Here is a 19,995-nt window from a genome sequence, read left to right as displayed (position 1 = left end):
ATCCTTGAAAATCCTACTGTATATTAGCCATGAGATGTGATAGGATATGAAACTCGTTAGCATGTGTGAGGTAAAGCTGTCGAGATTTAAAGGAAATGATCAACGTGTCCTCCCTCCCTCAGACCGGGAGCACAGCTCCTACAGAGACGAGACGTCTGACATGTCCAACAAGTGTCTGCCGTGCAGAGAGGGCTGCAAGTACTGCCAAGACGACACCCCCTGCCTGGTGCAGGAGGACGGCGGACTGCGGCTCGCCGTGGCCTCCTTCCAGGGCCTGTGCATGATGCTGGACCTGGCGAGCATGTTGGTGGTCTACCACTTCAGGAGGAACAAGGTGAGTGGGACAGCAGGGCGCCGGCGAACAACGCTGGAAGTTCACTTTGATTCGTAATGCGACTCTTTTGGGCTGTGAATGATTACACTGGAAAGTGCTTTGGAGTCCTCAGACTTGATAAACACTGTACCATTTATACTTTCATGTGTTTCACTTGTTTCAGACGTTGCTTTGGGTTATTTAACTAAACGTAGATACAGTCAAAGATCAGACTTTGGGTTTACAACTAGAGTCTCCATGATCAAAGTTTGATCTGCCAGTCGTGATGAAAGTTCATTCGGATTTGTTTGTTTCCTAGCCTTCCTGCGGTGAGTTGCATTAATTATTTATATTGGGAGCAGACGAACATCAAGAACAATCATAGACAATAGAATAAATCAGGGGTCCCCAAAGTGGGTCCTCGAGGGCCAGCATCCTGCGTGTTTTAGTTCTCTCCCTGGTGGCACCAACACCCTTTTCAGCACGTCAGTGTTCTTCTCTAATGAACCATCATTGGATCCAGGTGCGTTAAACCAGGGAGAGAACTAAAACATGCAGGATGCCGGCCCTCGAGGGCCCACTTTGGGGACCCCTGGAATAAAGAGTTCCTATTTCAAGTTATTTTTACAAACTTATCTTAATGATTGGCACGATTAGCGTTAGCCTGGTAAAAAAAAAAAAAAACAGCGGCCTCGTTCTATGTTTTTGCTTCATCTAGAGTGTCTGGACTTTAGGCTATTAAGAAACGATTGCTTGCTATAGGTGTGGATTCTGTTGAGGTTTTAAAATTTACCCCATCACTAAGGTTTGTCTGTGGTGTTTGTAATGTGCCAGTTGGACTTTATGAAGCTTACTGGAAATGCCCTATGCCAATCCAAATGAGGTGGCTGTTAATGTTGATTCAAAATTTGGAGGCGTGGCCAACATGGACTGAACAACTTTGTTCACTTCCTCCGCCACAAGCAGATAAAATTATAAACGGCACAGAAAATCGGCATCATCATTCACAACTTCTCCGTCTGGCCGCTGATTCTTTGAAATTCCACCTGAAGAATCACAGTCAATGGCAGAAAGTCTTGATGGAGCAATGAAGGGAGATGAGAATTGAGTAATATTGCTATGGAAGGCATTGGCCAGGCTAAGTTAGCTAGCATTACATAAACAGTAGTCTCTGTGTCTGTGTTCATTCTGCAAAGTGTAGACCATTGGAGTAGTCCAAATATTTTGTTACATGGGTCAAATTGAAAAGTATCAGAGAGGAGAAACATGAGAAGATCATAAAAAACTCCTATTTTTTTCACCTTCTCACCAAAAAAGGTGTTTAATTGAAATAAAGTTGTCTGATTTAGGCAGATAACTCATCTGTAAATCCTTATAGAGAAGAGCTACGAAGGGTCTTTGAGGGTTTCTTCCCTTTTTTAAGGAAAGTGGACAGATTCCTAATTTGGGGGGGTTGAATGTGTTCCATTTTGCTTGTTTAGAAAAAAAAATCATTAAGCTAATTTCTGCAAAAAGAACTATCTATGGATCACTCTTGTTGTATTTAACCAGGTTTAATAAATAGGTCTGTTTCTCAATCACTGAGACGAAATACTGGACATTTGTGGACATATTTAGAATTAAAGTAAAATGAACAGGACAAATACCTTTTTTCAGCATTTGACATTTTCTGTGACAATCTCGCCCGAGAAAATAGCAAAAAAGTATCCATCTGCATTTGTTGGGGGACAAATCTGTGTCTCTACTGAATGAAAATTGTTCCAAGGACTGCAAACAGTCACCCAGCTGCACTTTGGACACTCTAACTATAGATCCTAACTTTACTGCAGACATTTCCAAACAATTCTGAATCTAAAATGTACCATGACAGACAGAGGCTCAGAGCTTAAAAGGAACAAGATAGAAATAAAAAAGAGCAACTTTGCTGCACGCCATTCAGCCTTGCTGTTATCTGTATAAAGTCTTGCTTTCTCTCACAGCCTGAAGAAACAGCAAACTAGAAAATACAATCTCCTTTTTAGTGGTTTCATGTAATGCTATGCATCCTGAGACATTACTTTAAACATTTTACCGTTTAGTCACTTTTTTCCCCTCTGTCTAACAGCTGGTCAATCAAGCTGAAAATCAGCCACTTGCAGTCACCGGCTGATTTCTCTGTGCATCTCTTCATGCCTGTACTCATAACTTTTCCTTACTTTTCAAGCAAACAGAGGCTAATCAGAACAAATGCTATCGCTCATTGCTACACTTATTTCTACATCAGAAATCTACCTTTTTTTACTCTTTTTTTTTTTTTTTAAGAGTGGTGATTAAAGTTTCCAAATCTGCTCTCATTCTGCTGTTCATCAACCTCCCACTTTTCTAAGTGCCAAAAAACATTAAGGGCAATCAAAAATGACTAATTGCAGGTCAAATCAAGACATAGAAGTGAGCAGCAAACAGCAATGAGTGTAATTTAAGATGAACATTCAATTAGCCAAGTGTGTTTAATGCTTTATCCTTTGCCTATAGAACACAGGGTCTTTATAAAGTAATTTTAATATTATTCTAATCCACAAATATTTAACATCCACTGCGCATAAGGCCTTGTTTCAAGTTGATGCAGAAGATGCTCTTTGGCAGCAGAAATGAATTAATCACCAGATCCGTCCAGTGTAGCTCGACTCCAACCAGCCTTCAGGCAAATATGAGCTGGAACTTTTATAAGTGAGCTAATTATAGATCATCTATGTTATTCCCTCAGAATCTCCCAGTTTCCTTTCAATTCACAAAAAAAAACAAACAAAAAAAACGGCCCTGGGGGCTTTTAGAATCACACAGCAGCAAAGTCCTCAGTGAGTTTTACATGGATAATTAAATGCAACCCAGAAAAATTCATTTCCCCCCCCGACTCCCTTTTCCGTGCTGCTTCAAGATAACACAAGACGTTAAATAAATATATATTTTGAAACCCTCCTTATTCTGTTGTTTGCTTTGAAACAGGCAATTATTTTGTTTGCTTTTTGTTTTTTTGTGCTTTTGCCTGGAAAGAAACTGAAATGCAAATCGGTTCTCATTACGGCTGAATCGGCGGGTTTGATTTTAGACAGCACAGTTTAAGAATTAAGTTGAGTTGAATGTGCAAAACGCTGAAGCCCTGACACTGGGTTAAATATGAAAATGTCTGTAAAATCCTTTGTTTTTCTGCAAAAACAAAAGAGCTAGATTAGAGACTCTGCAAACAATATTAGTCTCTTGAGACTCCTCATCCTGCAGAGTACTCAAACGTTCACTGTCTCCCATCATGTACTAATGAACATCTTTTTGTTCTTCCTTTACAACAGAGCATCCGTACTTCTGGTCTCATCCTGCTGGACGCCATCTTGTTTGGGGCGTTGCTGCTGTACTTCCCAGTAAGTCTCTGGTTTGATCTTAATGGGACTCGACCTTGCAGAAGTATCCAAACCCTTTGAATTTGGGAATATTTTGGCACATTAGAAGCACAAACTTTGTGTATTTTCGTATTTTGATTTTATGTTATGGACCAAGACAAAATTATGCCTCATACTAAAGTGTAAGTAATATAATAAATTGTTTTGAATACATTTTACTGATGAAAATTCAAAATCTGAAGCTTGCATCCCCTTAGCACTGGTACTCCTAATTAAAATCCAGTGCAGTCTATCAAACAAACAGCAGCATGAAGAGAAAAAAAGCGTTTTGGAAGCAGGATTAAGTTATACATTAATATCACAAGTTTTTAACACCCAAAAATAGAACTGTTTGAACATAGCACCACCAAAATCTTAAAAGATGGGGTTATGCATTTACTAACAGGTCATGTCTAGCTTTAGTCAGAGAATCAGCGAAGATGTCCTTGGTAACTACATATGCTACAAAAATCCAAAGCTCATGTGGAGAAATCTGTAAACAGGACCAGATTTAGTCACGGATTTAACAAATTTGACCTTTCTGAAAGCAAGGTAAGTAGGAAATCATTGTTCAGAGAAATCCTGTTTGCCTCAGTTCATGTAAAGGAAACAGGAAACACAGGATGGTGCCTTTATGTGTCTGAAATTCAGAGTCACATAGAGGCAGTTAAAAAGTCGGTCTTCTATCTCCTGAGGAACACTTCCAGGATTAAAGGACTAATGTTGCAGCAAGATCTAGAGAAACTTATCCATGATATTAACTTTAGTCTTATTGATTACTGCAACAGCGTCTGCAGAAAAAAACCAACCAGACAGCTGCAGCTGATCCAGAACGCTGCTGCTCACTAAAACCAGGAAGATAGAGCACATCACACCAGTCAAAGCAAAAATCCCAGCACAATGTCATGTTTTAAAAGACAAGTTGGGCAGGTTTTACTTTGTTTTTGACCTGGAGCCTGTCAGTCAGATCAGATCAGCTTTACGGTTAACCCTGGAAGTAGCCTCTTTGTCAGAGGTACCACATCCATTGCTGCTGATGTGGATGATTCCATAATCATAAAACACTTCATAGGCTGCTGCCTGAATGCATTTACTTCTTCAAAGTAGCGACATACAGCATGGAAAGTACAAGAACAGCACAGCGTGGATGCAACCAGCTGAATCAGAGGCACCACCCACAGAATCACTCATCAGATCGCTTACATGTGGCATGAAGTAGCAGCAGATACGGAGCGTTGCGGCGATGATTCGTCTATGATTTTAGATTTGGCTGACATGTCACTAGGCCGCTTTTCAACTTTTGCTAAAGCTATTGTGACAAAAATTGACATGTTTTTTACTTGACAATCTAGTGAATGCTGAACTGATAAGCCAAGTTGGAACCTGACGCAGTTTGAGATGTGGGACAAGCTGACTCATGTCACATGCCAGCTAATACAGTTCTTAAATGACTTGTTTGTGTGTTTTTGTTAGGTTTGTGTGGGAGACGAGTGGGAGGATGTAGCAGAATGTCGCTGCTGACTTCATTGTTGCTTTGTTTTCTGTGTTGTTTTTCTTCATTTCTGTTTCGTTTCACGTAATGCTGCAAAATACTTCGGGTCCTACAGCACTTTTGTTTTTTGTGCACCGATCCACGTTTTTCACTTCCGATACCGATACAGGTATCTGAAGGTTAGTATGGGCCGATACCGATTCAACAGAAAAATGGTGCTGAAGTAAAACATTTCTTTTTTAAAACACAGACATAATGTACTGTATTACAAATGTATTTAATAACTCTGCACCAGTACAGCACAATCAAATACACCAACACCTTGACAAGCTTGGTCAAACATGTAAAAACATGATTTGTTTAGTCAGTGCAATTAGGAGTAAAACAAACAAATGAGAAGGAAACTGAGAAAGACAATAGGTTGTCTATCTTGGTCAAATGTGTAAAAATAATCTGCTCCAAACCTTCTTTAAAAAGGTTGAGAAAGTGCAATTTGGAATAACAAATATAATGTAAAATAAATAATAAAGCACGACTTCACTCTGTGCACAAAATATAGAATAAGACCAAATAGATCTCCCCTTATGGGTCGGGCACATTGTCACCGATACCCGAGCTACAATTTTTTTAAATTTCAGGGCCGATGTTGATGTTAATATCAGATCGTTTCATCTCCAGCCCATGAGTCTAATACTTGAGAAACACTAAAGCATAAACTATTTCTTCAGTTTCTATGTGACTTTAACTAAACAAACCTTCAGTATCACCCTTTCTCTAGCAGGAGCGTTGCAGCTTATGCCACATATACAGTGCAGCTCATAAGCTCCACGGCTACGTAAATGAGATCTGATTCTAACTTATGCAGACTCTCTGTCTACATTGATGAAGATTTGTCCTGGCTTCTCACAATGTGTGTGCAGAGGATTAAACAGTTGCCTATCATTAAGTATGGGGAAAAACAGAAATTTTGACCCCCATGGAAAATAGTTCTTGCATATGTTGTACAATACACCCTAGAGCGAAACACACATCAGTACATTTTATTATTGCAAGAAGTTCAGACATTTTGTAGATGTAAAACAATTTAGCAAGATTTCTTCAGATAGAATTGACATCAAAATGATCAAGTCAACCTTACCATTTAATGGAAAACGTTTATTTCAAGATAATCTGTCTGGATATGCAGGTTTGTGGATGGTGATGGTATCATCCACATACTAACCATATATAAGTAAAATCGTTTAGTGGCAAAGAAGATAAGAAATCATTACCTGCAAATAACAATAGGTTTGTTTTATACATACTTGTACTGTGATGAGAGCTAATTGTGGGGGAAACCAAATAAGGAGTTTTTGCTTCAGACTATTAGATAACCATCGCTGATCTAAACTGACACTCTGGGCATTTGAACAAAAGACCATCCCCTATGGAGCAGAGAAAGATAAAAACGTGGAAATGGGTTTATATTTAGCACAAAAATCTGCTGGTGGGCGTGCTGTGGTGGCGTAGGGGATAGCGCGACCCACATTTGGAGGCCTTGGGTCCTCAACGCGGCCGTCGTGGGTTCGATTCCCGGACCCGGCAACATTTGCTGCATGTCTTCCCCCCTCTCCTTGCCCCTTTCCTGTCAGCCTACTGTCATATAAGGGACACTAGAGCCCACAAAAAGACCCCCTGGAGGGGAAAAAATTAAAAATATCTGCTGGAAGACAAGCATCATGGTGCACAGTCGGTTAAAAGAGCACAACTTGTGTAACTAGTGATAAAGAGAGAGGACTGTGGGGTGCTAACCTCAGGTGGGACACGGCCAATAAAACCAAGTGTGTCGCCGTTGCTCATGAAAAACTAATTCAAAGTCCAGCAAGTTAGAAAAGTTTTCATGGCCTTAAAAACTTTACAGATTCTCTTATGAAACAATAACAAGTGTAATTTATTTTATTTAGTTTTTATGGAACTCAATAAGAAAGGAAAAGGCAAATCTTTATTGTCCACGTGCAAACATATAACGTGGAGTAGAACACCAATGTTGGAGCATTGAATCGCAAAGAGAGTCACAAAGAGAAATGGTGTTTGAAAACAGAATAAAATAGTGCATAAATACTGCAGTCATAAAATAAAGAAAAACTGGAATGAAGACAATGTACCACATAGTTGTGAAGTATAAAGAAAATTGTTTACAATAAGAATCTGAAAGCATCTAGAGTCTACAACTGTTTCTCTTCTTCTTTGGAAAATATCCCAAACTCAGTCGGATTGGACAGAGTGTCTGGGTACGTCAGTGTTGAAGTCTCGCCAAAGATTGTTGGATTTGAGTGTGAACTTCGACTTGGCCGTTCTGTTTAGCTTCATCCAGTCCACATCACTTTGGTTGGTCTATTGCATACAATACATAGATTGTTATTTTTGGTCACTCTGTGACAAAATGTCTCTTATTCAATAAGACCTGCCTTCTTGAGCTGCAGCCCATTATCCATGTGCTCAATGTCTGTCTGGACAATAACAAAGACCAGGACAGCTTAGCTATGAGTGTTCCTCACTTTGTGCGTGGCTTAGCCAGGCTTTGTGGTGGGTGTGTGCCATTGTGCTGTGTGTGTATGTGTGTATTTACCGTTGTGCCCACAGAGCACCTGCTGTGCTGAATCAGAAGCTCATCTTTAGAAGGGAAACAGATGGAGGAAACCTGTGTGTCGTGTTAACAGTGAGGGAATTCACTCTCCTTATCAGAGAGCTCTCCTGTCCGCCAACAAAATGCTTATTGGCTGGATGGCAGCCATTTGAAGGAAAAATGGTGAATCCTTTGAGAAAAGAGCTTCGTGATATTGGTTTTGTTCTTTTGGAAAAAAAAGTTACAGTCAAGGTTTTTATGTGTTTCATAGTAGAGTTTAGATTTATGGTCCGAGCCCGACCCAAATCTGTCAAAAAATATTTGCTCGGAGGCCGGCTGGTGTTGGGCTTTTGTGTCGCATAAGCCTGCAATACATACAGCAGAGGAAAAACCAAACGAGAATACACAATATAAAGTTGTGTTGATCTAATCGTCATAGTCTAAGTGTAGACGTAACAGATTAGTAGTTTAACCAAAGAAACATAAAGTGAGTAGACTGCAACAAGCTCAGTGAACTGCATGCACACACAACTCCGCTCTGCTAGGATGCTTTCAATCACACTTTCCAGAAAATTTGTATTTGACACATCACGTGGTTGCAACAAGCCGCAAAGTGGAGCTGGAAGACGTGAACCAAAATGTAGAAACGGGAGAAGTTACACTGCTTCCGAAAAGGAGCTGCATCATGTGAAATCTGCTAATTTGAGCTTTACATTATGTAATGTCATTTCCTCATCAAACAAAGGTGTAGTGTTGCATCTAGGATTTTATGCATGTTTGAAAAATCCTTGAATCTCCCATGGCAACCATTCAGCTGTGCAAAACACATGGAGGGACCTAGCACCTCCTTCATGGATGAAGCTCCTCCTCAGAGCTACGTTTTCAAGCTATCAGGTTTCTGCCTCACAGAACCTGTCTCCCCCAAGACTTCCCCACTCAGAGCTCCTTCAGACTAGTCATCAACAATTAGCAAATGTCTGGTGGAACTGCACATCTACTTAGCTCATTGTACAACCTCCTTCCCAGTGCAATGCTGGTAAAAATGTTGATCTGTTGACTTCCTGAAGGTGGAGTTTCAGAAAGAGCAAAAGTTTCTTAAAGAGACAGAGGCCCAATTTCAAGGTGTTAAATTACGTAGCCAAATCTCTTTTAAGTTATATTTGATATATACAACTGAAGATAACAGTTAATAGTGTTTATAGTGCTACAAAGTGATACTGTGTGGCTGGAAAACACTTAATACTGCCCCTTTAAATGGTTATCTAAAAACAAAAGCTGCAAAATTTTAATTAAAATAACATAATCCTGAAGTGATTTAGTAGGGTTGGAATGGGCTAGGATACATTGCCTGTAGGTTTGGGTAAAGTTGGACTTTTTTAGACCCGATCTTAACTCTATTTCATAGTGGCATTGGACTGGCACTATAACCAAACAAACACCCAAACTCCAGGAGTATGTTTGGGTGTTTGTTATGAAGGCATCGGTGAAGGTAGGTCCATCCTTATGAGATCAAACATATCTTGATTTTTATTTTTTAAATCCACCTACTTTTTCTCTCTGCACCCCAAGGATGCAGAAAGAAAAAGTCCCAAAAATAGCTGCACTAAAATTTCCTGCCACTGTTCTGTTCACACAGTCGAGTGTTTTCTCCTCCCATTGCGCCGCTACATCTCACCATCTTTTTTTTTACTGTACTTCACAGCATCGTCCCTGCTTGTCTCAAGCTTATCCCTGCCCTTCACGTCCTCCGTGGTTCTCTTTTATAACCTCGTCTGCATGTTCCTTTTCTGTCTGCGTCCTCTCCTCCAGTCTCGACATTTGTAGCCAGAGCTTATTTCCTTTTCTTTTTTTCCTTCTACTTCTTTCCCTCTGCCGCTACAAGTCTTCTCAGCTGTAGTTGTACCGCTCCGGCGCTCAATGCATTTTTAAACAGTCCATCAAGTTCTGGCACAACTTGTTTTAAAAATACCCCTGCTGATTAATTGATGGAGGAGGCTTCAGAGGTTGGAGGCAAACCAAGACAGCCACCTCCTCTAGATGATATTAGAAAAACAAAAAAACAAAAGCTGTCTGCCGTTTCAGCGTCCGGGCTCGTAGTAATGAAGGGTTTGATCGGGCTTGGGACCAAATATCTGTGTGTGTGTTTTGGAAACAAATCATATATAAGTTAGATAAGTTCAGATGAGTTGACTCGCATCAAATGGTAAAAGCAGAAATAAGCAACGGCTAAGAGCAAAGAAAATAAGCAGAATGATTCCTTACTACAGATTTCATGAAGAAATTTTCAAAATTAGAAATTTGCTTTTTGAAATGGTTTGCTTTTGGTTTGTTCCTGGTTGCCTCCTCAGCATGGAGACAGAAACTTCAGAGTCCTGCTAATGAACTAATTGATTCAGAGACACAACTGAAGGTTTACCTTTTCTGTAATAAATACAATCAAAATTTGAAGAATTTGTTTCTTATACGCACAAATGATCTTTTGCTGCTGTTAAAATTGGTGACAATTTTTTAAAATAAAAAACAATATTTCACAGCAGTATAGATAATGATATTACCACCCTATTTTCTTACTTTGTCAAGTTGGATTTGGATTGTAACAGCAACAATGAATGACAAAAGTCAAGCAATAAGTAAATGTCATGCTTTTAAAATCTTGTCATTTGGGTTTATATTAGCTTGCCACACAATGACCACGCACAATCACTGAGTCAAACTCTAAGTGCTGTGTAATTAAAACATTGTAATCCTTTAGCTGCTAAAGGTGGGAGGCATTTTAATTAACAGCACTTTGAGTGATGCTCATTAGTTTAAGCACGTCACTCTTCAGGCTCACGTTTTTTTAAAATTAAAAATGGATTAAAAAAAAATGTTGAATTAATTTGTATATCTTTACATAGTTAAAACATCATTTGAAAACATCAATTATGAAACGAGTAATAAAACATACATTTTGTTAAACGCCATCGGCAAACTCACATACATAAAATGTATTAAAATATTTTCTAGCTATTATTAATCAAAGGCAACAAACAGTTGGGTTTTAGCCTTGATTTAAAGCAACGCAATGTTTCGCCCTTTTTGCAGTTTTCATAAATAAATGCAATCATAAAACCTTAATGCTGCTTCTTGAAACTGTCTTTATGTGACTCTGAAGGTTCAGGTCAGAGTTCATCACCACACCCAGATTTGGAGCCTGATCAATTGTGATAACTGAAGGTGCGTGCTGACTCTGTGTTGTTCCTTTCAGGTCCAAAGAGAAGCTCATTTAATTCTTAGTGTCAGAGAAGCTGTGATAGCGTTGGTGTACTTTCCTCTACACTGCAAAGTCTGACTTTGAAATATTAGGAGATCATTTTATGATGTTCCAGTTGCTTATTGTTGTACCAGTTCCAGCAGCTCTGACTCTGTTCGTCACGTTCCTGCTGAGGAGCAGAGCCGGCGTGTCAGAGCCGAACTTGGAGCGAACACGGCGACGACTCAAACAAGCAATGTTGTTATGACAGTCTAACTGCACGCTGATCCACTCTTTGGCAGCGTGTGTGAAATCCATCCCGCCAATTCCGCAACGATAACGAAGAGGAAATAAGCTTTGGATTAGTTCACCGCTCATGATCCTGTGACATTTGCTTTGAGTCATCTTTTACTCGTAACATCCTCCGTAGCTGCATAATATCTTGTCAGATTTAATATTTTTCTCATTTCATCATTTTTGTCTTCATCCCACGGTCTCTGAGCCGCTCTCCCGTCGGCCCGATGGAGCGCGCGCGCGGTGATTCATGTTCCTTATCTCGCATTAGCTCCCCCTGTGTCCTAATGCATCTCCCAGCCAGACTGTTGCGCTCTCAAGGCTGGCTTGCTATTTTGTTGAATTTGTCACGCGTGTTCTGCTTCTTTTCAGCGGAAAAACAGCTTACAGGTGTTGGTGTTACTTAAGCCTCATTACACAGTATGCTCAGCGTGTCTTGAATGCCAAGACAGGAGGGGAGCGGAGATTTTCCAGTTCTTTCATTTCTCACTTTATTCTGTGCAGTTTGTGCTTCTGCTGCGGCTGCGGCTGCTGCTGCTGCAGTCGTGACTTCGGGTTTCTGCAAAATGTGACATTTGGTGGAAAAATCCGACGGTACGCTCAGGGCCAGCCCAAGGCTTTTTGGGGCCCTAAGCAGCCGGCCCCCCTCTACCAACATGTCAGTACAAGATGCTTTATCATTCCAAAGCTACTCTATGTGTGAAAGATACCGATTATCATTATAGAAATTTGTAATTAGCTTACATCATACCAGTGTTTGTAATGGCTATTGATTAATAAACTAAAAACAATGATTTGGATCTTTGAAACGCAGAGTGGTATTTAAGTGCACCATATTATTTCAACTCTCTGAACATAGCATCAACTGATAATTCATTTACAGTAAACAAATGAACAAGTTTCATATCTTTTATTTCCCCAAAAGTGGCAGCAATCATCCAAAGGAAGACATGAACCGCTGTTTGTGTAACAACTGTAGTAACAATATAGAAATAGCTTTTCCATGTGAAATAGCATTTAGTTTGTATTATTCAGTGTTGTTTTAAATATAAATATGTTTTTTTTATTATGCTAGCTTGGGGCTTTTGGGGGCCACTGGTGATGCGGGGGCCCTAAACAGCTGCTTAACACGCACATGCCTTGGGCCGGCCCTCCTCACAATAATTAAAATACAAGTAAATAAAAAAAGTCAGAACTAAACGAATGAAATGCTGAATTTCTGTTTGTGGAACAAATCTTGTAAAGATACCGAAGTGAGTAGATCCATTTTTACTTTGAGGAAAATGATAAAATATAATTTTCTATCTCAGTATAATGAAGTATATCGATTCAGTAGAGCGCTGTATTACAGAGATACTATATGTTGTTTTCTTCTTTGTTATCATTATTTTTTATATATACACATTGCCTGTTTTGTGTTTAAATATAAAACTGTGCGGATGGTTGATTGTACTTTAGTTGTTTATGACATGCTGGATTACAACTTAACGTTTACTGATCTTTGAGAATGTGTGTTATTACGCCACTACCACTATATCACTTGAAAATGGTCTCAAAACAACATTATAATTTATTGCAATGACTTCTGGGACAATTTATCGTCCAGTGAAATTTGTTATAGTCAACGCTGCCTACAATTAACACAACCATCAGGCATTATACTATGACCATTATATTATGAGTAGTAGGCTGGTCTCCTTTCAAAATAGATACTTTATTTATCCCAAAGAGGGAAATTCATAGATCCAGTAGCATCAACATAAATTGTAGAAACATTAGAAAGAAAATAGAATCAATACAGATAAGACACAATAATAATAAAACTACTAAATAGTACTGATTGGTGGAGGCATGGATCTGTCTAGAATCCTGACGGAGATTTAGTGGCGAATGATTTATGTCCTGTAAGCTGGATGCCCTTCATGCATCACGTCTGTTTGCACAGCACATCCCACAGATGCACAACTGGACTGAGACGGGGGGAATTTGGAGAGCAACACCTCTTCAAAGTGGATGCCGTTTCTGAAGCATTTTTGGTTTCTGGCAGGGTGTGTGTTTTCCAAACAGAGTCGACGGCCGACAGGGAATGTCGTTTCTGCCTCGACTGAGCCCCGAAAAAGAAAATAAATATGTGACGGAGGAGCCGTCATGAGTTAGGACATATTTAGAGTCCATGTCAGTATGCAGGCACGCCCGCACATATACAAACAATCATTACTGTTTTTCTGGCTAAGCTTTCTAAATCAAACGGTTTTTTTTTTTTCTTTTCCAACTCTCAAACTTTGCTCCAAGTTACCTTACATTTACCTCCAGAGTCTGTGATCTCCTACAGAAACTTTAACAATCACAAACCTCCTTCCGAACATTGCCTCAGGGGGAGAAAAAGGGCGTGGTAATTTTCTTCAGACTTTCCTAAACCGCAAAAATAATGCAAATTCCTGAAAGGGTCACGCATAAACGCTCAGGAGGGAGGGGGCACCAATTAAGTGGCTGATCCAAGCTTCGTTTAGTTCAGAACGGTGGCCGCTGGAGATTTAATACACGGCGTCCTGCTGAGCTGCATGCTAATGAACTGAAATGCAGAAGTGCAAAGGAAGCCGTGATTTTTCTCGGTATGCCAGACTTGCCTCCATTAGCCTCCATCGCACCCTACTTCAGGTAATAGCTGATGGGGGGGGGGGAAATCTTCACATCCGAATAGAAAAAGGTGAAGGAATAGTTTTTGAACCGTCACCAAATTCAAAGCTTTGTGACAAACTGGAGAGACGATTCGAGACTGGATCAGGTCAGGACATCAATATTTATTTCTGGAAAAACAAGAGAAGAAAACGCAGAATTTCGAGTGAGATTTAATGTCGTGCCCTACATATAACCCACATGCTGCTTTCAGTCGATGTGAGCTGTGGAGGCGTGAGCTCTCTGTGATGCCAGGTCTGCCTCCAGCTCTGCTTCTCTCCTAGTGAACACTGCGTTTCTGTTTGTTTTTGTTTTTTTTTGTTTTTTTATTGTGAACTACAGAGAAATGCGAAATGTGTGACATCACATCACTGCAACAAAACAACATTTTCTGCTCTAGTTTCTAGTGTAAATATCTTAGTACATTTGGAATAGTGTGCTATTGTTTCGAACTAGTTGCTAAAAACCAGCACTAGTTTTAAACAACAGTGCTTGTTGAAAAAGATTATTTCAGATTATTTCGCTTATAATAAGACATTTTTTCAATGTTTTAAGTGAAATAATCTGCCAGTGGAAGTAGCACTTTTCTAAAATCAATATTAAGGAATCATTGACTTAATATTGATTAACAAGTGCCTTGATCTCTCTGGAAATGTACTTTTAAGCAAGTTTGGTCTTATTTTTAGTGTTTTTCAAAGTCAGAGGGCGTTATGTTGGAGGGAATGTGAAGAATAAAAAACACAAAAATAAAAAAACAAAACTGAATTCTTAACATTTTTTAAATCACATTGTTCATTATGTATATTTTTTCTATTATAATTTTTTTTCTTTCTTTTTTTAAATGAAATGTAAGCTTATTTCATTCTTACTTCTGATGCTCATTTTCTGATTGGCTGCTGTGTAAATTCGTTGAGCCGCTTTGCTTCTCAAGAAATGGAAAAGTTTCTGACAAGAAAGAGACTGAAGGAGCTCAGGTGCGAAGGACATATGGCTGCAAAAATCCATAAGAACTGTGGGAATAAAGTACAACTTGATGTCAATTTCAGAGGATTTTGATGAAAGTTTGTATTATCTGACAAGGTCATAGTATATAATCTGATTATAAAATTTTTGAGCCACAGAATTTGTGGCCATTGAAAATCAGAAAGTGTGAGGTGGCATTTATGCTAAACGATTGTAATAATTGCTGAATAGTGAATAAAAATAACATAAGGTTAAACTTAAAGTTTGGGTTTCTTTACATATATTGTTGCATTGTCTGTGGGCTTTCCTAAGGGGTTCCCGAACAAAAGCTAGGGCTGTTTGGAGGGGGGCGTGGCATGAAGACGTTTGGTAACTCCTGTACTGAACTAATCTAAACCAGAACTTGAAGCTAAACCAAAAATACTCTGAAGATTTAGCGTTTTTGCAGCATACTCGTGAAACCCAACCCCGGCGTGACCCATCATGCTGGTGTGTTTGTTTCTCGCTCCAGGTGATGATCCTGTACTTCAACCCCAGCGTGTTTCGATGCATCCTCCTGAGGTGGGTTCGCCTCCTGGGATTCGCCATCGCGTACGGCACCATCATCCTCAAGCTGTACAGGTACGGCTGAGTTAGCGACCACAAAGAGCGCAATCTGCAAATGAGATGTTTCTCTCTTTTCTTTTTTTTTTTCTTTTTCTATGAATTATTCTGATGGTGATATTAAATTGAAAGCAAAAGCTAAAAATAGGCAAACTCCACTTCTCACTCGGCGTCTCCTATCCCACCATCTCCTCCGCTCCTTTCTCTGTTTCAATAATTCAGCTCCCTCTCAAAGATTGCGTTCTTTTTGGGCCCGTACGGACATCTAAATTTCACATCAGGTCTGATCTTTCCGCGTCTGCCTGCATCCACACACACACACGCACACACACACACACACACACTCTGGCTTCCTAATCTGCAGCTTGGAGCAAGTATTACTGAGATGGGAGAAGGAGGTCAAAGATTGGCCAGAAAGTTCTCTTGGCAAAATTACCAATTTGACTTTTATTTTTTATTATTTCTTTTTGCGAGCTTGTTGGATGGAAAGTGTGCCTCAGGGGGAAAAGCTCTTACAGCCTGAGCGGTCCGACTGGATATCAGATGAAACGGATTTGTCGCAGTCCGTACTGCCAATGAGGAGCATCATGAACAGAGAATGACATATTTTTCAAACTTCACTGCTGATTAAAGGTATTGAAATTTGGAGATGCAGGCCAACACAAAGTTATGCAAAACTGTGTTAAGAAAATAATACATAAATGAAAAAGTACACTTGCAAACCCACCAAGGCATGGAGGTTCACTGTAGCTGGACCGGAGAAAGTTAGTCAGAAAAGCTCGAAAGAAAAGCTGCAGAGATTTACAGCTCAGGTTGAGGTTCAACTCCGGATCTTTCCGTAGTAAAACTATGAGATTTGCAATTCATAAATCTAGCCTTTGTTGAAATGTAGGAAGACAAAAGCCTTAAAAAAGTATGTGACTTTTAGAAAGAAATGTTTTTGGGGGGTTTTTAACATACATGTTAAAACAGTCACCATGTCAGACAGTAAAATATAAGACAGATGATCAGTGAAAAGTTTGAGTTCCTCCACCTCCTCCCAGTGCTACAATTGATGTCTGAAGAAATGGACCGGCTCCTGGTCAAAAACAACCAGTCAGAGGCAGGGGAGGGTCTTAGTGCTGTCAATCAGGCTTGTGTGCTTTTGCTAAATGTTCTAATGGCGGAGAAACAACTTATCATTCCAGGAAAGCCGTTTTTCATCATCTGTGGCCATGCTAACTCCTCTTAGCGTTCACGACAGGCTCTGCTGACGGGGAGAAGCTGTAGCATAGCAGAGAGCAAGAGGAAGGGTTGAGCAGCATGTATACAAGCTTGATTGGTAACACTAAGACCCTCCTCCTTGCTCTGATTGGTTATTTCTAGTTAGCACAGGGAAAAGGCAGAGGAGCTCGATTCTTTCACAGATTATCCATCTCATACCAAACTGCCATGACCCAGTGACGGTTTTAAGAAGTCTGTAAAATATTTTTTACTAGAGTTACTAACTGCAGCTGTAAGAAGCGCTGTTTGTAGGTTGTCAATCAATGCAGAGTCCAGAGCAAACAGTTCTTTTCAAACAACAGCTCCACAGTTAACATCCACAAATCCACCGCATGGATCTTTTCTTTCCCGCTTCGTTTCGTACAAGTAAAGCTGCAGAGCTCCTGGGCCGCGTGTGCTTTCAAAGCGAATGACTGGGATTGTGGAACCGAAACCAGTGTGGGTTACAACTGCAGCACTCACCGGAGCAACATGCATGAGTCGTGTGGGAATTTCTCACGGGCAAATCCACCAAGACCTGGCGTCTTATAAATAAACCACCCATGCATTGTTCCAAACACATCGGTAGCGAATTTGTACTAAAAACAGATTCAGATTGTTGTATTTCATATTTTCCGCACAAAAACATTTCTTCCTTTTGCTTTCCACTTCATCCAGTACAGGAGCACAGCACGCTAGATAGACTTGAATAAACAAAACTGAGATGGAAATGTTTCTGTTCATGTGGGAACGTCGACCGAAGCAACAATCTAACAACGCACGGACAAGTAAACTGAAAATGTCGGATAAAACATCTACTTCTCAGCTTTGGGAAATAATCTTGGCGTTTTTCCAGATTCAGACCGTGTTTCCTTCCCTCAGGGTCCTGAAGGTGTTCCTGTCCCGCACGGCCCAGAGGACGCCTTACATGACCAGCTGGCGCGTCCTGCGGCTGCTGGCGGTGATTCTCCTCATTGTGCTGTGGTTCCTGGTGGCCTGGACCTCGGCCGTGTGCCAGAGCCCGGAGCTGAGTCGCAGTCTGATAGTCGCAGGCTTCACACCAGAGGGAATGCAGTTCAGCATGTGCCTGCTGGACCGATGGGACTACATGATGGGAGTGGGTGAGTGTGTGAGTGTGGGTTTTTATTTTTTTGGCAGTTTGGTCAAGAGGAAAGTCATCGATTGGGTAAAATCCGTGACCCTGACTTCCATGCCTGCGAGCCAATTGTAATCTTGTTACTTTTACAAACAACTTGCTTTGTCATGGGAGTTCAGCTGAGAAATGTTTGGAGAAATATAAATCTAATAGAGAAAAGGTCAAGGGGTATTATTTGTGTTATATTTATGTTTATGTTTATTTATGTTTGTGACTCAGGTTTTCAGGTTTTGCGTCCACCGTGAATCGATTTGTACCTGCCGGTGGGGGTCTTTCATATCCGCTTTGACAACCAACAGTTTAAATACATGTTCTTTAATCTACTCACAGCCTGCGGTAAAGAGGTGTAACCATATAATTAGAATAATAATAGAAGGTAACACAATTTTTTCAGCTGATAGGACTTGAGATTTGTGCAATTTAGTGACCATTTTTCTCCATAAATAAGGCAGTTTAGTACAAGCTTTTGGCATGTGGGTAAAAAAATTGTTTATTTTCAGGAGTGAAAAAGAGGTAGGAAGGGATGAAATAGAGATGTGGGTATGTGTTGGCAAACGGGTGAATTACATCACCGGCTCCACATAGCTGGCATATTTACTCACTAAAGGATAGGAACATTTTTCAGTCATTTCGATCACTTCCATGTTCAAGAGAAAAACAAAATAATTTTTTTTCACCAGAATATCAACAAGTTTTCCTCTTCTTGTAATCTTGATCTGTTGTGTGTTTGGCGCCGCCCTCTCACTGAGGTTATTGTTGGAATTAGTGGTATAAATCACCTGTAGTAATGTCAGTCATTTGCCTTTTTATAGGTCTTCTACTCTTTTTTTCCTTCATATTCGTTGTAAACATGATGTTCACTACTTATTATGTGTAGATGGTTATTCCAAAACCAAACATCCAAGCATATAGTCACACTTACAGGTGACACTTTAGTTTGACTTCTTCCAATTATCTGCAAAACTTTACAAATTGGAGTCTTGTTCAAATGTAGTAGACATTAACGGGTACCATCGTGAGCTCCTCTAAATCTGATAAACCTCTCTGCTTTCATGTGCGCCCTTTTGTAGATAGAAAGAGTTTTTTTATTTCAGAAAGACTCAAAGGGCTCCAAAACATACTACCTCTTTCAAGACTGACAACTGCAGGCTGTAATTCGGAGCACTTTCACAATTTCAAAATTGAATGTGAAATTATACATTTTGGGAGTACAATTTGCCTTTTCTCCACACAAGTCTCTTAATAATTGTTATATGATGGAGTAATCCTTTCAGGGCTCTTCAGTCCAGCCCTGAAGAGCAGAGCCGGGCTGATAATCAGGATCTAGCTCACAGTTTGCATGCTGCATAAGTGGCACACAGCAAACAGGAAGCGCAGAAAGGAAACATATATCATGAACACAGAGGGAATTCTCATAGGTAAACACAAATATTTATAGCTAACATACTTGCACAAATGGCTAAAATGCTTCACTATGGATGGCAAACTTTGTGATTAGCGCTCAATTAGGAATGCACGTCCACTTTAGACTCTTTGAGATCAGATGTTGAATTCAGGCAGATTTTATCTGCAGCGCCGTCTGCTGTTTGGGTGAAAATCCCAGGAGCACAGAACCCCTCAACCTGGAAAAAGTCTAGATCTGTCCCCTCCAAATAAATCATAAAAGAAACATTTGTATTTAAGCAATATAAATATGAAATGGCAAAAGAAATCCACCATTGATCTAAGAAACTAAAAAGTAAGGATGAATTTTTAACTGCAGACGGACAGAAGCGTGTTTGTCAATCTCAAATTTATTTATATAGCACATTTAAAGTCAACTATGAAGCCAAAGTGCTTCACTGTTTACATTGGGCTGCAATGATTAATCAAAATAACCACGATTAATCGATTATTGAAATAATTGTCAACTAATTAAAATATAATCATATATAATTTGGATTTAAGATAAAAACTAGCTAAAACTCCTCTAGTAGTTTAGGTTCAGATTTAGTAAAGGAATTTTGCAG

General features: G+C 39.8%; 1 protein-coding gene across 1 annotated transcript in view; it reads left to right on the top strand.

The window, feature by feature from the left end:
- gpr158b (G protein-coupled receptor 158b) overlaps positions 1–19,995 on the top strand; it is an 81,571-nt gene that overhangs the window by 40,844 nt on the left and 20,732 nt on the right. The window contains exons 4-7 of the mRNA XM_044133196.1: positions 123–334; positions 3,637–3,705; positions 15,497–15,606; positions 17,713–17,951. Of these exons, the coding sequence (XP_043989131.1) occupies positions 123–334; positions 3,637–3,705; positions 15,497–15,606; positions 17,713–17,951 (630 nt within the window). The remainder of the gene's footprint in view (positions 1–122; positions 335–3,636; positions 3,706–15,496; positions 15,607–17,712; positions 17,952–19,995) is intronic.

The sequence above is a fragment of the Gambusia affinis genome, linkage group LG12 (genome assembly GCF_019740435.1).
Source record: "Gambusia affinis linkage group LG12, SWU_Gaff_1.0, whole genome shotgun sequence".
Taxonomy (NCBI): Eukaryota; Metazoa; Chordata; class Actinopteri; order Cyprinodontiformes; family Poeciliidae; genus Gambusia; species Gambusia affinis.
This window is presented reverse-complemented; position numbering and strand designations above follow the sequence as displayed.